This window comes from Stegodyphus dumicola, chromosome X1 (assembly GCF_044657685.1).
Source record: "Stegodyphus dumicola isolate Sdum_Otavi_A_Nest chromosome X1, ASM4465768v1".
Taxonomy (NCBI): domain Eukaryota; kingdom Metazoa; phylum Arthropoda; class Arachnida; order Araneae; family Eresidae; genus Stegodyphus; species Stegodyphus dumicola.
Genome location: NC_140780.1, coordinates 246,080,175 through 246,101,016, shown reverse-complemented (window position 1 = coordinate 246,101,016; position 20,842 = coordinate 246,080,175). Strand labels below are relative to the sequence as shown.

The 20,842-nt window shown below is 31.5% G+C and overlaps 1 protein-coding gene across 5 annotated transcripts in view; it reads right to left on the bottom strand.

Annotated features, from left to right (window-relative positions):
- The window catches only part of tweek (transmembrane protein KIAA1109 homolog tweek), a 421,377-nt gene that overhangs the window by 97,055 nt on the left and 303,480 nt on the right, over positions 1–20,842 (bottom strand). For all 5 annotated transcript variants that reach the window (XM_085807394.1, XM_085807390.1, XM_085807392.1 and 2 more), the window contains 6 exons: positions 17,952–18,094; positions 13,374–13,497; positions 12,953–13,059; positions 12,733–12,861; positions 3,172–3,387; positions 1,212–1,409 (listed from right to left, as the gene is read on the bottom strand). In XM_085807394.1, the coding sequence (XP_085663520.1) occupies positions 1,212–1,409; positions 3,172–3,387; positions 12,733–12,861; positions 12,953–13,059; positions 13,374–13,497; positions 17,952–18,094 (917 nt within the window). The remainder of the gene's footprint in view (positions 1–1,211; positions 1,410–3,171; positions 3,388–12,732; positions 12,862–12,952; positions 13,060–13,373; positions 13,498–17,951; positions 18,095–20,842) is intronic.

The window sequence follows — 20,842 nt, the reverse complement described above, 5'->3', positions numbered from 1 at the left end:
CCATACTTTTGTCCAAACATTGATTCTACAACTTTTAGTTCAATAGTTTGTAAGAATAAAAAACTTACTAATGATGCTCATTGAATAGATAGCCGTGGCATTTACTGTGATAGGGAGTTTATTTCTGTATGTTACATACCTCAACATTTTTATCAGCTTCAAATAAAGAATTGGCAATTTTAGCATTTCGCCTTTTAATTTCTATTACAATATCTTTATGACTTGCTTGATATTTGCATGTAACAACGTTATCACTGCATGACTGTAAAAATTCCATATCACATTATAAAAATATTGAAAAACTACTTTTTTTAAGCCACTTAGCAATACACAAATCCTTTTTTTTCAGATGAATTATATGTAGAGCCTTAAGCTCATAAGACTCCCAACTTCTTCTTTCTCTGAATAGTGAAAATTTCATAGTTCCCATTGTAGCATCACCCTTGAATAGAGAGCTCTGTCTGACAGCTCAATCAAAGAATTTGAATGGAATCAGAGAACCCATTCCCCTTCTTTGGTTAATTGGTCAAGAACACCTTATGGTGTACTAGATTGTGTCAAGCTCCTATAATAAGGTTCACACTTATCTTGCACAGCCTTTGTTTAGAACAAAGAGAACAACAGAGGTGAAGATAAAAAAGTAATATAAAGATGTTTTCCTTTATGGATGAAATATGGGTCTTAACATCCTAAGAATGAACGATTTTGATGGTTAGTAATTTCTTCATTAACACTTTCCCTACTTCTTAAATAAATATGAAAAATACAAAATAATAACAACAATTCAACTAAAGATATCTATAGAACTTTGATACATTCAATTTTCATATTTTTAGAGATGGTTACTATAATATTATAAAATAACATTAAATGTGTAGGAAATTGGGCAGAATGAAAAAGTACACTCGTCATATTTGGAGTCATTGTTATAGAGGACTGCATTATATAACTACGTTTTTGCTCCTCTTCACTATAAAAAAATTAATTAGAACACTGGTTGTAATACTCCAGAAGTTTGTCAAACATCTTTCAGAATGCCAAGCTGTGACAGCAGCGAGGAGTAGATCAATATCTTATTTACTAAGAGTTTAGAAAATATGTCTATTGTATCAAGTGTTACAATACTTCTGTCAAGGTAATGTACATAAGTGACTTAGGCTGGAAAAAAATATCACATTATAACTGACACTAGCCATAAGAAGAAAAATTACCTTTTCATAAATTCTTCTTCTCTGTCTTTATTAAAATCTTTTGTATGTAAAACACATTTACCACTGTTAAAAAACACCTTAACATCTAGTTCAAAGTCAATATTTGGCTCTGACGGAGGTTGTTTAAAAGAACTCACACCACTGCTGGTGCCTCCTGGAGTTGTATGGCCGGCTTTCTGCACTTCACCAGTTTTTTTCCTAAAATGAATTAATAAAATTAACACTTTACAATAACTTCTATGTAAGGTATCCAGAATTTTCTCACAAAAACCAAAATTTTTAATTTGTGTTTATATCATATTGATTGCAGTTTTACTGTTAATTTCTTGTGAGCATTACAGTTTTATAATTTCATCAGCAGTTAAAAATAACATAAAATAGTAATAATAAATAGAAAAAAAAGATAATGTACTGACACAGTCCCAATAAAGTGTAATAAAAATATTAAAGAAAGCGAAAATAACATGGCTTGATGTATGTTCTCATAATGTAATTACTCTTCATATACAGCTTAAAAGTTTTTACAAGTAAACATTTAAAAAAGTGAAAAAATGTATGAAAATTTAATAATAAATAAATGAAACATTATTTTGAATTCAGAAAAACGGAAAAAATTTTCCCTCTCTTTCTCTTTTACATTATAGCTATAAGATAATGTGATTTATTGGTAAGATGGTGTTACTGATTAAGATCATGCACAAAGAAAAGTGAAAGAATCTGCGAAATAATGAGAAGCCTATCATACAGAATTCCCTCAAAAGGCCAGTTGATAATAATTATAAAGAAGGAAAAAAGTACTAGCAACATTCAACAGTCCCTTTTGGAGGAAAAAAATATTAAACCTGATTACAAGTATAGGTAGAAGTGGGTAGAATACCAGAATTTCACAATGGTCACACAGGTATAGTCCCACCACACTAATGGCACAGCTGTGCAAAATTTTAACGAACACTTTGGAGGATGGACATGAGGGTCTCCCACCTTTTATTCCTTACAAGCAAACCACTCAAGAGGACTTCCTGCTCATTAGTATTTTAAGTAACATCATGCCACAGAGACATTCTAACTATGCCCCTGGGATTCAAATCCAGGTCTCATGAACAAAAGCCTGCAGTACTAGCCACTACACTGATCAGAGTGGCAAACCTGATCACAGTCAACTCTTGATTAATTGGGAGCTCAGATCCAATAATACAGCAGCAAGCATTGCTAATCACTATACCGATCATGGTGCCAAATTTAATCACAAGCAACTGACAGTCCCAGTTATCCATATTAACTGAGAACAGATTAATAAGATCCTTGCATAAAAGAATTTTTCTTAAATTTTCAAATCATTGAAAAAAAAAAAAAAAAGACTGTCACAAACTATCAACATAAAATAAAACTATCAATTCAAAACACAGAAGGGAAAAGAACAGTATATTTGGAATATATAAATATTTTAAAATGATTCACTACTAAATCATAAAAATAAATCAAGCATATTGAATTTAATCTTCGATTTCACATTGATTCTTATCGTAATATAAAAGTGAGCCAAACAAATTCATTGTTCCTTTTATTTTGAAGCAGGTTTTGTTTGCTTTGATTGCTGATTTAATTTACATAACCAGATGAACTTAGCCTGAAGATTAAACTGCTTGAAAATACAGACTAATTGCTCACAGTATTTTTTGTTAATTAAAATATGGACTACTAATCTTTTCTGCATTTTTCACTAGTTCTTGCATGAATCATGGATGTCATCCTAGTTATTGCGCTCTTAAATTGGGAGTTGACTGTAGTTTCTGTATGATAATATATGAGTAACTCATACAATAACCTTTTAAAAACGTATTTAATGGTATTGGAAATATAATGAACTCCAATTTTGAACTTTTGAGAATTTGGCACAGAATGTTTGTTCATGCAAGGAACATTAAATTATTTAAACCAAACAGAAAAGTTGAAAATTCACCTGAAATCATTAGAATCAACTTTTAAATTTTCGACTGGAGCATCTACACTGCTGTTGGTAGGAGATCCTGACAATGTAGTGTGATCTGCAGGGCATGGAGAATGTTCTGTTTTGTATGTACTGCTACCTTCCATTGTATGAGAGGGTGTCGGTGTTTCACTATAACCTAAATCAGCAGCAGCACTTGAAGTGAATACACTGTCTAAAGATAATTCCCTGAGGAAAACAGAATACAAATGATTATATAAGAGATTAAGTTCAAGAAGAGCAATTATATATATCTGTATATATATGTTACGGTGAAACACCGAGATCTGGAGAATGTCAACATTCACATAGTCACTTGGTGTATGTCTGAAATATTTTCCAAATATTCTTATTTCTGACTTATACCGGTAAATGTCGACATTCACCATGTATTAGTGGTGAATGTTGAACATATAAGAATATTTTATTTTCTTCTCCATAATTCAGTCGTGAAAAAAATGCACTTGAGACTTAAAATATATGGTACAATCAAAATGAGAAAGAAAAATAATAGAAGTTAATATATGACTACTTATACTTAATGACCTCTCTTTTGACCTACACCAGAGCATATCTGTGATTGTCGACATATACCCGTGAGGGTCCGAATGCACAAGAATGTAATGCAACATTCAATCTTTCACCAATGTATTTGGTGAATGTTGACATTCTCCGGTGAAAGTCGACATTCTCCAATTTCGGTGTTTCATGGTAACATACATATGTAAAAGATTAAATTTGCAACATAAATTTCCCTTCTCAATTCTAAAAATAGTAACCTCTCTCTGCACTGCGTCATTTTGAGACTATTCTATGTCATATGATTCTTATGTAATTATGATGATGTAAATGGAAATAAAACTCAACCAGCCAATAGTAATTTTAGAGCAATATTAACTGTCCAATCAGAATGTATTGAGAACCAAAACTAACTCAGTCTGATTTAAGATTTCATCCTGAACATTATGCACATGCTTTGGCCTAGCTACACTGCTGTCTTGCTACAAAGTTATCAAAAATGTAAGCCTTTTGGAACAGTCATATTTAATGTGCCGACTTGTGTGTAGCCGTAACATGTTGCTGAAAATAAAACTGAAGATTTTTGATGGACTAGAAGGAATTTTGATGGCCTAGAAGTGTTCATCCATAATGATTAGGAAATTGAAGGCGAAGGCCTTCGCTTTCAATTTCATAATCATTATGGATGAACACTTCTAGGCCATTAAAATTCCTGCTCCTGAATACATTACATATACATATATGTATGCACACACACTATACTATGTGAAGTGTTACATATTTTCTATGTTAAGTATACATATATATAAAATACCGTATTTGACGGCACATAAGACGCACTGGCATATAAGACACGCCCTTATTTAGACGGCCACACACAAGGGAAAAAAGTTTCTATAGCGTGGTTTCTTTTAGTTCTCACATTTCGTAAAAGCCAAACAAACAATTATTGAATGCAATTACCTTCACATATAAGACTGTGTCCTTCACGTATAAGACGCAGGTAACTTTTTTTTAGACCAAATTTAGGAAAAAAAGTGCGTCTTATATGCCATCAAATACGGTATGTCTATGTTTAAGCTACTATACAGAAACTGATAAATCTGTAGGTTAAAAAAGTTAAGCACTCAGAGTATTATTTGCTCCTTGAAAGAAAATGGTCACAGAAATACACAGCAATAAAAATGCTCAATTATTTCATTGCTGAATGGCTTATAATGAAACTTTACACACTCATATATAAATATTACAAGATTTTTCATATACATGAACTTAAAAATCAAGTATGTGTGTTTTTCACCCTAATAGAGGAACAAGAACAAGAAAATCTTTAAGATGCAGTCTAACATTTTTACGCTTTTGTATTTTATGCTATGATATAATTTGTTCTGACATCAAATGCACACCAAGCTCTTTCTTAACAAAATGTTTCTTTACATCACTACTACAACCCAGTTTCTTGCACTGGCCCCTTTTAAAAAATGGTTTTCTTCATCAACCACTTTACATTTTTGTGTATGTTATATAGCATACAACATAATTATAATACAAATAATAGCAGATAAGTAACGTGATAACAATTACACTAAAAATATGAACAAAAACAATTTTGAAATAAAAACAGTTTATTAGACTTATGTTTTATTATTTTTGGTAATATTATGATTTTTATTTTTACAAATATAAACAAGTTTTCAGAAACAAAATAACAGATTCTTATTGCACAAAAGTTCAATTTTAAATCATGTTATGTCCCCTTGTTCAAAAATATTCAATGTTTCTTGTTATCTGTAACAAATTATTGACTTGACTAAAGCTTTGCATTGCATATTGCACTTCCTACATAAAAAATTTACATAGCTTTAAAAAATATATGAAATCATTTTTGGGTATTTTGTATTTTATATTTATTTTATGATTTCTTCCCTACTACTTGCCATAGCTTTATATCACTAAACAAATATTAATTTTCCCGAAAAAAAATTTGGTGATCAGTGGGATCTTGATTATGCCTATCAATTTCAGATGCATATTTGGCTATTGCCCAACAACTGCTTCCTCAATTGATTCCCTTTAAAAATTCATCCAACTTTACAGGGTAAATACCAACCTTGTTGGCAACCTCTGCTCTAAATTTGACACTATGCCAAAGAACCATACACATCTCTTAAATAGGCAGCAGTTTTCAGCTCTTGTACCAATTTCACTTCCAAACAGCATGTCTCTTCTAGAATACAATATTTATTCACATATTTCCCCCTCCCGTTTTGCCACAAGATTCTGAATTTTTTTTTAAGCATTCATATAATTTTCTCCTTCCTAATGTTCAAAAAGACAGATTCCCTAAATTTTAAAATGGATTCATTCCCATAGTGATTATTTTCATCTTACTAATTGGAATTTGGGTGCGTAGCTCACTTTAACAAAAGTGATAACAGTGAACAGCTTCTAGAAAACGGAGATCTCTAACATTCTTGGTGGTTTTGAAGATGGTATATGGGAAGACAGATTAATGGTGACGAAGACAATGACTTGCAAGGGGTAGCAGACAAATTAGGCAGCACTTCCAGCAGCTTAAATTAACAGTGGATTAACAATGAACAAAAAAGAGTCAGCGAGATTCAAACACAGGGAAGTAGAAATGAAGATATTTTATTAGATAGTGTAATGTTAATATTGCTGTGCATTCTTACTGGAAGGTATGCTTCGCTTAAATATGTAATATTGTGACCGGTAGTTTATTCATGATTACTTTTCACCTGTTTTGTTCTTACCGTAATTATGTCCTTTGGAACATTAAATTATTCACATAATTTTTCCTTTCTTGATTTTTGTATGACAAAATTAGTTAGAAAAAGGGGGATATACCAGTAAATATGGCAAATGTTTTCATTATTAATAACAGCAGAATTCCAAATACTCAGAATAGCTAGAATCATATGCTACCCAGATACTAATTGGAAAACCAGAGAAGAACATTGCTTTTTTCATACACACTAAATACGTAACCGACAGCAATGCAAGCAAAGGAACTGAAAGTTTAAGTACCATGTTTTACTGCAATAAGGATTATAACAGTTAAAAATAATAAAATGCTTTTCTTGCAAGACACATTTATTTTGACAAAACTAAACAATATAATTAATCATAATTTGTCTAAATATACAACTTATCTCTACTTCAATAAAGTGATGAAGCGGAATTTTCATCCATATAGGCACTGAAATGAAAACATAATCTTGTTTCTATTTTTATGCTAGTAAAATTAGACAAAGTAGTTACTCTTAGACTTTACAAAACAGGATGCATATCTTATTCTGTTTAATAAAAATTAAAGAAAGCTGAATGTTGGCCGTCTTTCTTCAGCAGTGAACAAAGAACAGTAGAACACACCCCATAAAAGCCCATCTATTAATAAGATACATTATGCCAAAAAGCATATCATTAATACCAATTTAAGCTACCATAATTTTGCGCGTATAGTCCACAGACTATCTGTGTTTAAAATGCGAATTTTTGAAGCTGCGGACTATCCACCAGTGCGGATAATACGCTGGTTGTTCACGATTAAAATCGTTGAAATTTAAAAAACACGCTGTCGTGAACTGCCGATGATCAAATATAAAAAAAGCACGAGATTCTAAGAAAACATTCGTATGTATCGTATCAATAGTAAACCATAGAGCATAGTGCAGAACGAATGAGTAGTAGCAAGCAGAGCTCTTAAAATCTAGGCTGGCGCATTAAGCGATGCCGGGATATGAGCCAAAGAAAGTCTTGTATGAGCACTCACTTAGCGCAACCAGAGTCTTGTATCCCAGTATCCTTCACACTGCTTTAGTGCAACTGCTGGGAGGGGAAAAAGTAATTGATGCGTCAGCTCGGTTTTTAGGAGCCATAGTAGCAAGTACCTGGAGTATGAAAAAAAAAGCGTGATTCGTTTACTTATAGCGTGGTTTGGCAACACCGAGTGAGTGGGGTCAAAGGTCACATTTCATTACCACTTATCACAAGTATAGCACGTTGCACAGTATTTTGTTTTTGTATTTTGTCTTTCATCTTCGATAACATTGATGAAACATCGCCGGAGTTTTACTGCTGAGTTAAACTCAAGGTAGTTGAGAAAGCTGAAAAAGATTGAAATAGAGAAGAGGGCCGTTATTGGTTTAATCCTAGTATTCAGTGCACACGGGATTTGGCTACTTTTGGCGACTTTATGATGAGCAGTGAAAACGGGACATATACGATGAGTAGTTAACGGGTCATTCAAAGAAAATATATAGTTAAACATAGTATATAGTATATATACTATGTGTGTATATACATATACTATGTGTGTATACTATATATATAGACGTTCTTTGGATCATTTTTGGTGTTGGCGATAATTTTCAAAGTCGCGCCAAGGCTGCACCGTATACTAGGATTTTAACCCGTTATTTGAAGTGGACGAGAAAGCGGTGAGAAATTGGCGCAAACAAAAGGATGTGTTTAAAAAGCATGGGAATATTGCCGTATTAAAAAAAACGTAATTTCGTGGTGCGGACTATCTGACGATTTTTGAAATTTTTTTTTTTATATAAAATCGTGTCTGCGGACTATACGATGGTGTGGACTATACGTGCGAAATTACGGTAATTCAATGTCTTCTCAAAAATATAGTATATATTACTGTTCTACCTTTTCCTGCAGATTAAATCAGTGACGATGATAAAATAATGGGACACGACACAATAACCAAAATGATTTTAAAGTGATAATTTTACATTTATGGCCACATGCGAAGGCACACCATCTTGCATCCAAATGACAGTCTGCAATGCATTATGATCACAAAAACCTGGGACAACATGCACTAATGTGCAAAACTTAAGCAACAAATTCATTTTTCAATACACAACTATGAAATTGCTGAAAAAGGCTTTTAGCGATTAGTACAATTGAAAAGCCTACTCAGTACAAAGGCGATGCATATGCGAATATCAGTACTGTAAAAGTATAGCATAGTTTTTATACATTCAACCAGTGTAATATTATTTTCATTTTAGTTTTGCTTTGAGTGGCAACAGTTGTATAAAAAGTTTTATTTTGGTAGAATAAACTTGTTTGGTTGTGTTTAAATTCTTACAGAGATTCTTTAAGTAGAAATGAGTTGATGAATGGACAAAATGGTGTACATTTACTGTCGTATCTAACATTTGGTGACCCTCAATACCTGTTAAAATATAAGAGGTAAGTGCTTTATCTAAGAAATACTTAATTGAATTTTTGGTTTTGGTTTGCAATGGTGCATCTTGTTAAGAAGCGATCTCCATTCCGAACATCATTTACTAAGACATATAAAAGTTTATTGTCTTTGATGATTAAAATACAGAAATAAGTAATGTTAAGATTAAATTAGCTACTTTAGGATGCATTAGTGCTGATTTAATGACTCTTGACAATGAAATTTTAAAACTTGCCTTAAGTGCAGACGATAATGGTAAATGATATTCTGAGGAATTTGAATCTGTAGAAGAATATAAAGTCAAATTTGATGAAGTTATAGTTTGCATCAGTTCTTTTCTAGAAAGTAAATCACAACCAAACAGGAATATATTAAGCAATGAGAAATCAAAAATAAAACTTCCCAAACTTGAACTAATAAAATTTAATGGTGAAGTTAAAGAATGCTTGTGTTTCTGGAGTCAGTTTAAATGAATTCACAATCGGAAAGAAATGGTGTTGGAAGACAAATTCCAATATTTAATACAGTGTATGTTGCCAGGTACAAGAGTGAAAGAGATTATTGATAGCTATCCACCTATGGCAGAAAATTATACAAAAGCAATTGAAAGCCTCAAAGCAAGATCTGGCCATGAGGAATCGTTAGTGGAATACTATGTTCGTGAGCTATTAACTTTAGTTGTTAAAAATGCTACCAAATCAAAGCTTAGTATCACTCAATTATATGATAAATTTGAACCCCACCTCAGATCATTAGAATCCATTGGGATGACCTCTGACAAATATTCTACAATGCTGTTCCCACTTGTGAAGTTGTGTATTCCAGAAGATTTCTTGAGAGTTTGGTTGAGAAACTCAGAAAATGAACAGCAATCATATACTGCAAGACTGACCCAGCTTTTAAATTTTCTAAGGGCTAAGGTCGAAGGGGAAGAAAGAATAACTCTAGCAAAGTCAAGTATGAAGCAAAGTGAGCCCTATAGAAAAATTCACAAGGATAGGGAAGATATTACTATACCTACTGCAAGCAACTTGTTTTCGGAAGCAAAATAAATAAATAAAAATAATGTAATAAACTGTATATTCTGTGAAAAATCTTACCAAAGCAAAGATTGCTACAAAGCACAAAATTTAAGTCATGATAAAAAACTGAAAATTATGAAAGAGAAAAAATGTTGCTTTACGTGTCTGAAAACAAACCATAGAGCTAAAAATTGTAAAAGCAAAGTTCTATGTATGTTTTGTGGTAGGAAGCATTACATTGTTTGTTATCCAGAATTTAAGCAGAAATCAAAAGTTCCTGCAGAATGCAATCAAGAAAATTGTGAAATTAGCACTCTTTCTTCAACATGTACTTCAGGAAGAGTTTTGCTTCAAACTTTAGTGATTGCCATTCAACATAACCCGTAACGCCATTAGAGGCTTAACAGGCTTGTGAAGAATATTTTAATTATTTTCATGTAATAATTAAAATATTCTTCACAAGAAGAAATTTATCTTCTCAGGACTGAGAGCTAACCTTTCAAGACATAATTTTAAATAATAGACACATTTTCATTTTTTCAAGACATAATTTTAAATAAAAACATTACATTACAAATTTTTCAATGTCCAAGATCTGCCAACCAGACAGAAGTAACAAATATTCTTAGAAGATTAAATCTAAAAAATTTTCCCAGTACCAACATTAAAATTCTAATAATAAAAAAGATACCAACAAAAGTAGTTTCCAAATTCTGTACTATTTTAAATTCTAGCACATATAATTTGTACTCTTCCTCTTCTTGGAAATGGGCTAGCATGTATCTGATTCACAGGCCTAAACTAAAACCATATAGCTTGCTTTCTAGTTTTAAGAAGGACCAATTTTAAAGGCCCCATAATAAGTCTCTGATAGGGGAAGGACACTTTAGAGGGGTCCTTTCATGCATAAATATTATCAAAAGCTGTTTGAACTTCACTGAAAAAGTATTTCTTTGCTTCCAAGTTTTAAAATCTTTCAAGCAATAAAATTCCAATCAATTATTAAAGTTTACTGACAATATGATTAAACACACATGCTCATGTTATAGTTCTGGCAACAATACAAAGTTGCTCATGTGTATTGTTGCCAGAACTATAACATGAGTAACATTACATAGTTGCTCATTTTCTAGTTTTGGTTCATACCCCTGTTTGAAGGTGATACTTGCTCTTCTATTTCCTCACTCTAAGATAATAATGAAGAAAGGCACAGCTTTAGAATGGCTCTAATTAAATAACATGAGTTATGGAGGGAAAACATTAAGTATGAATGGGAATGTTCAGAGAACAGATACAACATCAATTTTTGTGATGTGTGACAAAAATAAAAGTTCATTTACTTTTCAACACCAGCAAACACAAAAAAGAATGTGGATTTGACTCATAAGATTAAAAAATGTAAAAGATATTACAGGTGATGGTATTATAATTGTTTTAACAAAGGTAGTTCCAGTAGATATTTACAAGCAGAACTTTATATTTCTTATGGGCAAAGAAACAAGATACTGTTTTCAATGTTCACCATAGCTTTTGTCAGCTTCCAGAATAAAGGCATTGCTCATTTTTCATGTCTCTTGTTTCAAAATAATCTTATGACTCTACAACCCTCAAAAACTGACCTAATTTTTTTATGTGATACAGAGACAATTTACTTTATATTTTGCTCTGTGAAACCTGATGAAATAAAAACAGAAACTAAAAAAAGCAAATTTGTTGAGCCCAAATTTAAGAACTAACACCTGCTTTAAGTGAAATGAAAGAAATTTTAAAGGGACAACTTGTTTTTCATTAAGACCACCTGTTTAGTTATATCCAGCAGATCACATATGTTTTGGGGGTATCCCTGTGATCTGGGATAATATTCCTACTAAAGTCAGTAAAGCTAAAAAGTTCAATAGAAAGGCATGGAGCTAGATACTGTGATAAAACTTAGGAACGTGACACTAGATATCTTTGAAAAGTTCCAACGTCCTTTTAAAACAGCTGAGGTAAAAGCAGGTCAATTGACTACATTTTTAATGGGTGATAATAAGTTTCAAGATATCAGATATATAACACGTAGAGCTATGAAAAACTAGTTTTCTCATGAAATTAAATGTGAAAATATTTTGGAGGAAGAAAAGTCATCAATGAATATATTTCTTAACTACTGTAATAAACACTGCTATGTCTCTGAAAAGAAAATTTAGGCAATTAAATAATTACTCTGATGTATTCACAGTTATTTAGAATTTGTGAATAATTAATTTTTAATAAATCAGTGTTTTAATATTTATTTTCTGTTATTTCATATCACAGTTTCGATTAATAGTAGGAAACGTGAGTCAAACATCTACTTTTGTAAGCATTTAAAATAACTTGCATAATTCCACTGGCTTCTTGATAGTTTACACTTATTAATGAGACCGTGGGTACAACAGGAACATATTTAAGATGTTAAAATACAGTTTGTGCTTGAATAAGATCATAACTTTTATTTTCATGCAATAATTAAAATATTCTTCACAAGAAGAAATTTATCTTCTCAGGACTGAGAGCTAACCTTTCAAGACATAATTTTAAATAAAAGCATTACATTACAAATTTTTCAACACTATAATAAATTCCACTAAAGAATCTTCAGAGTTACAGATTTTTATAAAAATAGTCTGTTTAAGAACCTTAGATATGCTGATTGATTAAAAACAAAATTATTATAGGTAATTAAAAAATTTAATTCAAATTATATTTATTACAATGAAGAGATACATAATACAATTGAGATACCTATGAACTGACTTCTCGGGAAGAGTCATATTTGGTAAATCAGACATGTCCAAAGATCCTGTACGAGTATGTGTTGCATGACTTGGAGAGCTTTCTTTGCTACTAGGTGTCTGAATTGTATCATCAATCCTAAAATTAATAAAAGTGTCATTTTATATTAGTTGCACAAATTTATTAGTAAGAAATAAAATTATACAACAAAAAAAGATCACAAACTTACCCTACTTCATTATTTTCTTCTGCATCAGGGAAAAACAATGACATTGATTGCAGAGGTCCAGCAGTAGATCGAGTACCAAGTCCTAATTTATCCTTGAAAGATGTAGCCTAATATAAAAATTTTATGCATATAATAGTAAGACACCAAACCATGCAAATTCACTCAAGAAAATAATTAATCCTTGGACAAGATTTTTAAGACTACTTAACAACTCAGGGATATTTATTTGAATATTTAGGAAACAAACATCAGTACAGAATCATAGTTTTTAATAATACTCCTTTCTAAGATTAACACAGCAAATCAGTATTAATGGAAATGCAAATGCATTTGTTTACAATACACAGATTACCACTAAGTATATTTCTTATGTACTGTATTAATCTTTATTACAAAACAACACTACTGTTTTCCCCCTTACCTTTACACTTTGTCTTCTTAACTTTTTTATAACATCTCTTCTAAAATCATTAAACACTGCAGTTTCTAATTCGTGTAAACGACGAACTTCTTGCTCAATTGTACTCTGACTAGCACCTAACAACCTAATGAAAAGAATTCATAAATATTAGGTTTAAAGTATATCTTTCTTACTATAATGATTTGAACATCTATACATGGAAACAAAACAATACAAAAACAAAACAAAAAAAATCAAGAAGAAGAAGATTCTTCACACATGCATCCATTTTCAACTGAAAGCCCACTAATTACCTTTTAAGCTTCTAAATGATGTACTACATAGCATGTTTTAAGCCTTTAAATAGTATGAGCCATGGAATCTCTCTTTAGTACCCTGAATTCTAAAATAATTTGCTTTTATAATGAAAGAAATAATTTAGACTTTATTCTCATGGTCTGAAAACTACTAACTAACAAAATAAAATACTACATAAAACAAAATTTTAAGTTCGGAGTACAACATATCATTGACTGTCTAGAAAAGATTCTGATACTCAAAGAATTAAGGTTTTGTCAGGTGAAAGTAATAAAGTCCTAAATTTAACATGCCAGCTTTAAAACAAATACAATCAGAAAAGATAGAAATACTTACAGAAATAAGTTTTTTCAGATGACAGCAGTAATACAATAAAGTCCTAAATTTAACTTCTTAGTTTTAAAACAAATATAATCAATCATTACAATAACAAAATACAAAAGCTACTCAAATGAAAAGGTATAGAGCTGTAAAAATCCATTTTAGTAACAAGATATTCCAAAAATATTCCTCACTCTGACCTAAAATATTGCTACGAATTTTGTATATATGTAAATTTTAGTGAAATTATAGTACCTTTTATATAACGTAACATGAGATGCTTGAAAGAATGAAGCTCTACCAGAAAAATAAGTTACAAGATCAAGTTTATTTAAAACTGAGGTAAATGGCTATCTTGCTAAATTGGTGAGATATCACCAAGCTCATTATGGTTTTGGTTTTGGTGAGAAATGTTGTCTCCAAATTTGGCAAGAAATAATCAAAAGTTGCCAAACTTGGTGACCATTTGGCGACATTTTGGCCAGGTACCTGATAAGTGTAATTAATACTGTAACGGAATAACTGTCATTGATCCTATGTGTAATTTTAACTTTATATGCCTTCCAGTAATTTCAAGAAATGAAAAGTACTAGAGATTTCTCCGCAGCCGGGGCAAAATTCTATAAGCACTGAGAGAGCATCAGTTCTCAGTTGTTAGTTCAGAGCTGACTTTGGAGTATTGAGATTTTCGTGAAAGCTATGCCTTTTAGATGTGCATTGTGTTTAACATTCTTAGTAGGTTGAAGTGCAACTACTGATTGTGCTCTGTGATAGAAGAGCTGTATGAGTACTTTTATGGAAAGTTCAAGAATTGTGAAGTGTTTTGTTTTGTAAAATAAATTTTATTAAATTATCATCAGTTCAGTGTGCATTCAATCCATTACGAATTTGTATGTATGCAGTAGTTTTTGGTATCAGAAGTATGATTGAATGCCAGTGACAAAAGAAATGAAGAGCAATTAAGACACCTGGTGACAGGCTTAGCTATATTCCAGGAAGTGATAAAAGTGGTCTTTATTTCTTTTTATTTTCTTTGCTGCTAGGACAGCTGGTCCACTTAGGAAACATGCTTGTCGGCCTGTTGATAAACAAGACTGTTAAAGAAGAGATGATTGTAGGTCAAGAATTGATGGAAGGGACCATCAAATCAGTTCAAGAAAAAATGGAAACTGGCCAAGAAATTACTGAAGCAGGTCAAGAAGAAATGAAAATACAAATTACTGCCATTACATAAAACAAGTTCGAATCTAAGGAAGTTATACACATGTATTGCAGAATTATAACCCTGAATTTCCCCATCATTAATTTCAACAACTGCACAACTAAACTTTCATTTGAGTGACCATTATACCATTTATGAAAAAAAAATGTACAGATTTTGCCCTCTGCATCATATGACTACTATAAACTTTCCCAGATTTTGATATAAAAAAATAAAATATTAATGGTCAATATCAGATTTTTTAGCAAAATTTTTTCATAAGTTGAAAAGTAAGAGTACCTGCCCACAACTAATAAAAATCTGTGCACTAAGAAGTATCGGATGTGGATAAAAGCACATCAGACAGTTATGCAAATGATTGGAAATACAGTATACAGGAAATACACTATGTAATACACTATGTAATGCCACTAAACAGCACTGAGCTGCATCCTCCTTAGTGCATAAATAGAGTACACAGAGGCATTTCGCCTATACTTAATTTGTGACAGAGAGACACTGTTTTTTTATTAGGAATCCTGTTAAATCACATTGAAGATAATATGATCAGCTGCCAGAATTCAAATCATTATGATACTGTAAGCCAATGGTCAGCTTGGTGAGTAGCCTCAACTAAGGCCATTTTGACTTTACTGTTGTGAAAGGTGGATAAGAGAGAGGTCGCATACATAGAGGCCAGGATCAAGATGTTCTTGGCACACCAAAAGCTCAGAGAACCGTCACAACACCACACATGCACACACAATGCCAAATGCATCATCTTTTTGCCATCCAAACACAGGCAAAACTTGCAGTATGGGCCCACATGTCTGTTAGTATCATCATAAAGTACCTGGCTGAAAGACATTTGGCACTCATTATGTGCCCTGCCATACACACCATCACCTACGTTTGGAGTGATGTCCTGCTCAATGGGATTGCACTGCAATCAAGTAAAACTATCTCATTTTCAGTGATGAATCAGATTAAATTTGGGCAGCAATAACAACTATGCATGTGTGTGAGGGACCCATGGTGAATTTCACCATCTTACCTTCACTTTATAGCAGCATACTGCTCTCACAGGTATGATTGACTAGGTGCCACTGCATATGATACCTCACCACTTCTAATACTGATCCATGGCACAATGACAGCTCACACATGTGTGACATCCTTCAGCTACATGCACCAGTACCCATGGCAAGGTTTCCATGAAGCATTTTTCAAGAGGACAATTCTTCACCAAGCACAGAGCTGTAGCTAGGATTTTCTGCACCCTGGAACAACTGAAGATCTTGTGTCCCCCTCCTATTTGCCATGAGTAAAAAACATTTCATTCCAAAAATTCGTAACATCAGTTTGATGCCCATTGAAAGCTGCGCCAGGGAACAACTGTCCCGCCTTGCCCCCCTCTAGCTATGCCCCTGGCCATGCAAAGCAAGTGTGTCATATGAATGCCTCTGACACAATTCCACCCTTCCTTAGCCTGTCTAAAGCCCAAATTTAGCACAGATTAAATATGTCTGGAATGCTTTGATTTTGCAATCTCTTATTTATGTCAGTGTTGCACCCACATATATAAAATTCTGTTGGTTTATGAACTCTTTCTTTCTTTGTGCACAAATCATTAAGGCAAAGCATCTTCAAGGCATCACTTGCTTCTAGCATATGCATTTGCTACTTACAAGTGAAAGTTGAAATAGTCATATTCATTAGTACTCATACTCATATTCACCAATCACTGCATTGTTGTGCATCTGTTGCAGTTGGTACTCATTCACATGAACAATTCTTGTGAATATCAAATATTATTTCTTGAAAATATCCCTTCAGATTGATTTTTCATCCTTCATTTTTTCCATACCTTAAACTGTGTTTCTGCCTTCGCATTTTGGCATTTCATCACCATTTTATTACAAAAATTGTTACTTTCACTATATTTTATCACTTCCCTTTTTATTTATTCATTCGTATTTTATTAATTCACTATATTTAAGTTGTGACCAGCTTTCTTGTTGTACCCTATACACACATATATATGTATATATACACAAAAAGATAAGAATATAATTATACTAAAGTAGCAGAAAGCAAATGTTTTACCTCATGACGTGGAAAAAACATAAACAGGCAAAAAAATTAAAAAACAAAATAACTGAAATTTCAAAAAAGGGAAAATAAAAGAATGGTTTTCAAATGTATTTGGTCATTATCAGGGAGCACCCAAAGCATGATACTATTCATTAGTTTTTAACATACATCATATTTTTTTTCTCTTTTTTGCATAAGAAGAGTGAAATTTAATTTAGATGCAAAGGCCCCAAAACCTCTCCAACATTATTGAATGTTTTCCTGTAATTAGATAAATTCCCTTATATAAAATTAAGCTATATTCTTCGGGGAAAAAAAAGCAATTTAGAGCATATGCAGAATTTTTAACATCAGTTCTAAATTCTGTAAAATGAAGTATGCTGGAAGATTATTTTGTTCATAAAATATAGCAACAAATTAAATTTATTAGTTGTTGCAAAGCTCAGACGTAAAAAGGTTTCAGCTAAAAAAGATAGCATTATGTAATTTTTTTAAAAGTTATCCACCAAAGTTATCAAAGTATTTTCAAAACTTTCAACTCTGAAATTTTAAATAAATGAGCAAGGAAGAGTTATAAGCAGCAAACATTACAACATATCAGGAGTAATGAAACACAAAAACTGTACATAAAGTACACTATTGAAAATAATTAAACCATATTATACCTTAAATCATTTATGATCTTTGCTTGTTCATTCATTTCTTTTTCTATAAGTCTAGAGCGCTTTTTTGCATCTAAACTGGGATCCAGAAACAAAGGCGGCAAAGATTCAATAAAAGTACTACCTTTTCTAGTGATCACTGGTTCCTGTAAAATAGCACATTTTCCTATAACACACACACATACCAAAACTAAATAAATAAATAAAAAAGAAAAGAAAGAAAGAAAAGAAAAAGTTTAAATATACCTCAGTAACAGTTACAAATTTAATAACCTTCTCAAAAATATTCTTAAATTACAAATAGCCAGAAAAGATTAAGGACAGAGAAATTTGTAGCACACAGTAAATAATGTGTCCAGAAGGAAAAAAATGCTAATTTGCTATTAAAAAAAACACACAAAAGTCAACCTTGAACTGATATTACGCAGAAATATGCTATACATTTCCACAGAGGTAATATGAGAAAACCTAATATACCATTTTCCTGTTATTCAGAATTTTAAACTTTTATGTAGAATTTTAAAGTAAATACTAGCAATTATAGTTTGTCCATCAAAATAATAAATTTGGTATTATACATTAAGGTATGAACACTGAAGTCAAACCTTCATTAATGTGATTTGTATCTGAAACAGAAAATGAAGCTGTTCATAATTTGGTAATTCTCAGTAAACATACAATTTTTAAATATTTCACCTACAAATAAAAGCTGTACAGTAAGAAATAATTCCAGTATCGTTGAAATAAGAAAGATGTTGATCCTTTATTTATTTATCTATTTAGTTTTGAGAAATTAAGAGTCAAAACAAATTTTAAGGCTCAAAAGAGATTGAATAAAACACAATCTATTTTATTTTCTTACACAACTGTTTTAATTTCCACCTTTAGTTTGAGAAAATAGGAAAAGGAAATTAAGATATTTTTACTATTGATACTTTAAAAGTTCTAAACAATAATATCCATAAAGTGTGTCTGTAAAATTTTCATCATATATAGCTAAAAAGGCTCTTAATAACTAGTTGTTCTTATAACATCCTATGTAATACACATACACATGTTAATTAACAATTACACAAATTACTTTATTATTCTAATCATCCACTAACATGAAATTAATACATTAAAAACCAATTTAACTCACTAAGTTAAAATCAAAAGTATGATCCATAGGTAAATATATGAAAACTGTTTTATATGGCCGAACTTGTTTAAATTTGACAGCATTCAAATGTAATTAATAAAGACAAATATTGCAAAAAAATATGTATATCAGATATTAAAATATCTGTGTGCCAACAAAGAAAATAATTTTACATGAAAGCAACATGCAGAATGAAATTTGAAATAACGCATTTCACTTGTTGATGCATTTTTATTCAACATTAAATCTGAATTCTGAATCTTCTATGTTTGAAATTTACATTTCCTATTTGCTGCAGTGCTTGAAAATGATGATGTGAAGCTTTATGATATAAGCATAAACAGCCCATACGAAAAGTGCTTTTTCTTTGAGATACTCATGCCCCTGAGGCTAATTTGCCTTGCCACTTGATTCTGCATTGCTTTTGATCTTAAAGTTCAGCACTTCAATGCTCTAAGTTTCTGTAATGTATGTGCAATTAAGTTAGTTGGTCAAACAAAGTTATTAAATAATTCTGCTATTAAAGAAATCGCTGTTACCAGACCTTTTCTGAACATGAGGAAGCAGAATCATTAGCATCAACGTTAGCAGCATTGATACTTTACTTGTGCAGAAAACAAAGATTCTGACAGAGTTCAAGTACCAATGTCCATTTCATGTGCTGAATTCAGCAAATAACTTATTCTTATTTAAAACATGTGAAAGCACCATGAACTGCTTGTTGTGTTATGCATTATTTAAAGTTATAAACATTACTGTTTTTCTTCTTTAAAAATTTATATGTTAGATAACTGTAAATATTGCATTTTATTTGTAAATTAATTCCTTTCCTACAAAAATTTTAAATATTTCTTTTATATTTTAGCCATTTCTGAAATGTAAAATATTTTTAAAAATCAATAATCTTTCCCTAAATTACAATAATATTGTGAATGAAATGTAGAATCATTTAAACTCACCAGTGTTCATAAAGCTGATAAATTGCAGTTGACTATATTTTCCAGTTAGACAGATGGTTTATTGTCACGAAATGAAACATAATTTTGTTTCTTTTACTGAATTATGTTTTTAGATAGTAACAAATATTTAGTGTGTCCATTTTTAATCCAAGAATGCACATGCATAGAAGAGTGCTGTTCAGTCCATAAAAACTCAGCATATCAAGCAGCTGCAGCACAGTAGTTGTGATGTCGTTTTACAACTACTGGAGGTCCTATGGTAAGGCGAGATTTAGATCGTGTTACATAACCTGACATACAGAAGTCATATATAGTCAAGAATAATAAAATAGATGCAGCATATGAATACCTCATCATGTGGCAAAAGATGGTAAATACATGACGGCACAAATTCCTCAGTTAAATGTAATGGATTGCCACCTAAATGAAGGATGAAATTTGTCAGATATAGCACAAGTCCAAAAAAATGATGTTTTAGTAACTGTTCCCTCAATGAAGAAAAAGCAGATTTACATGTTTCTGTTGGAGATAGTGTAGAAGACATTGTCTTTTGATGAGACAAGAGCACGTTTGACTGTAGACTGAGAGTTTTCTAATTCCCACATGTGGACACTATGGTGATTTACATATTCTGAAAGGTGAAAGATTTTCTCTCTGCCTAACATTCACTTGGTGCTGAAAAACTCCTCTTATTCCATATTTGTTGTATTTTAGCACAGAATATTACATGTTTTATAACTGGTAAAAATTGTTTACCAAAGCTGAAGTTTTTCTATACCAGTAGCTACACACAA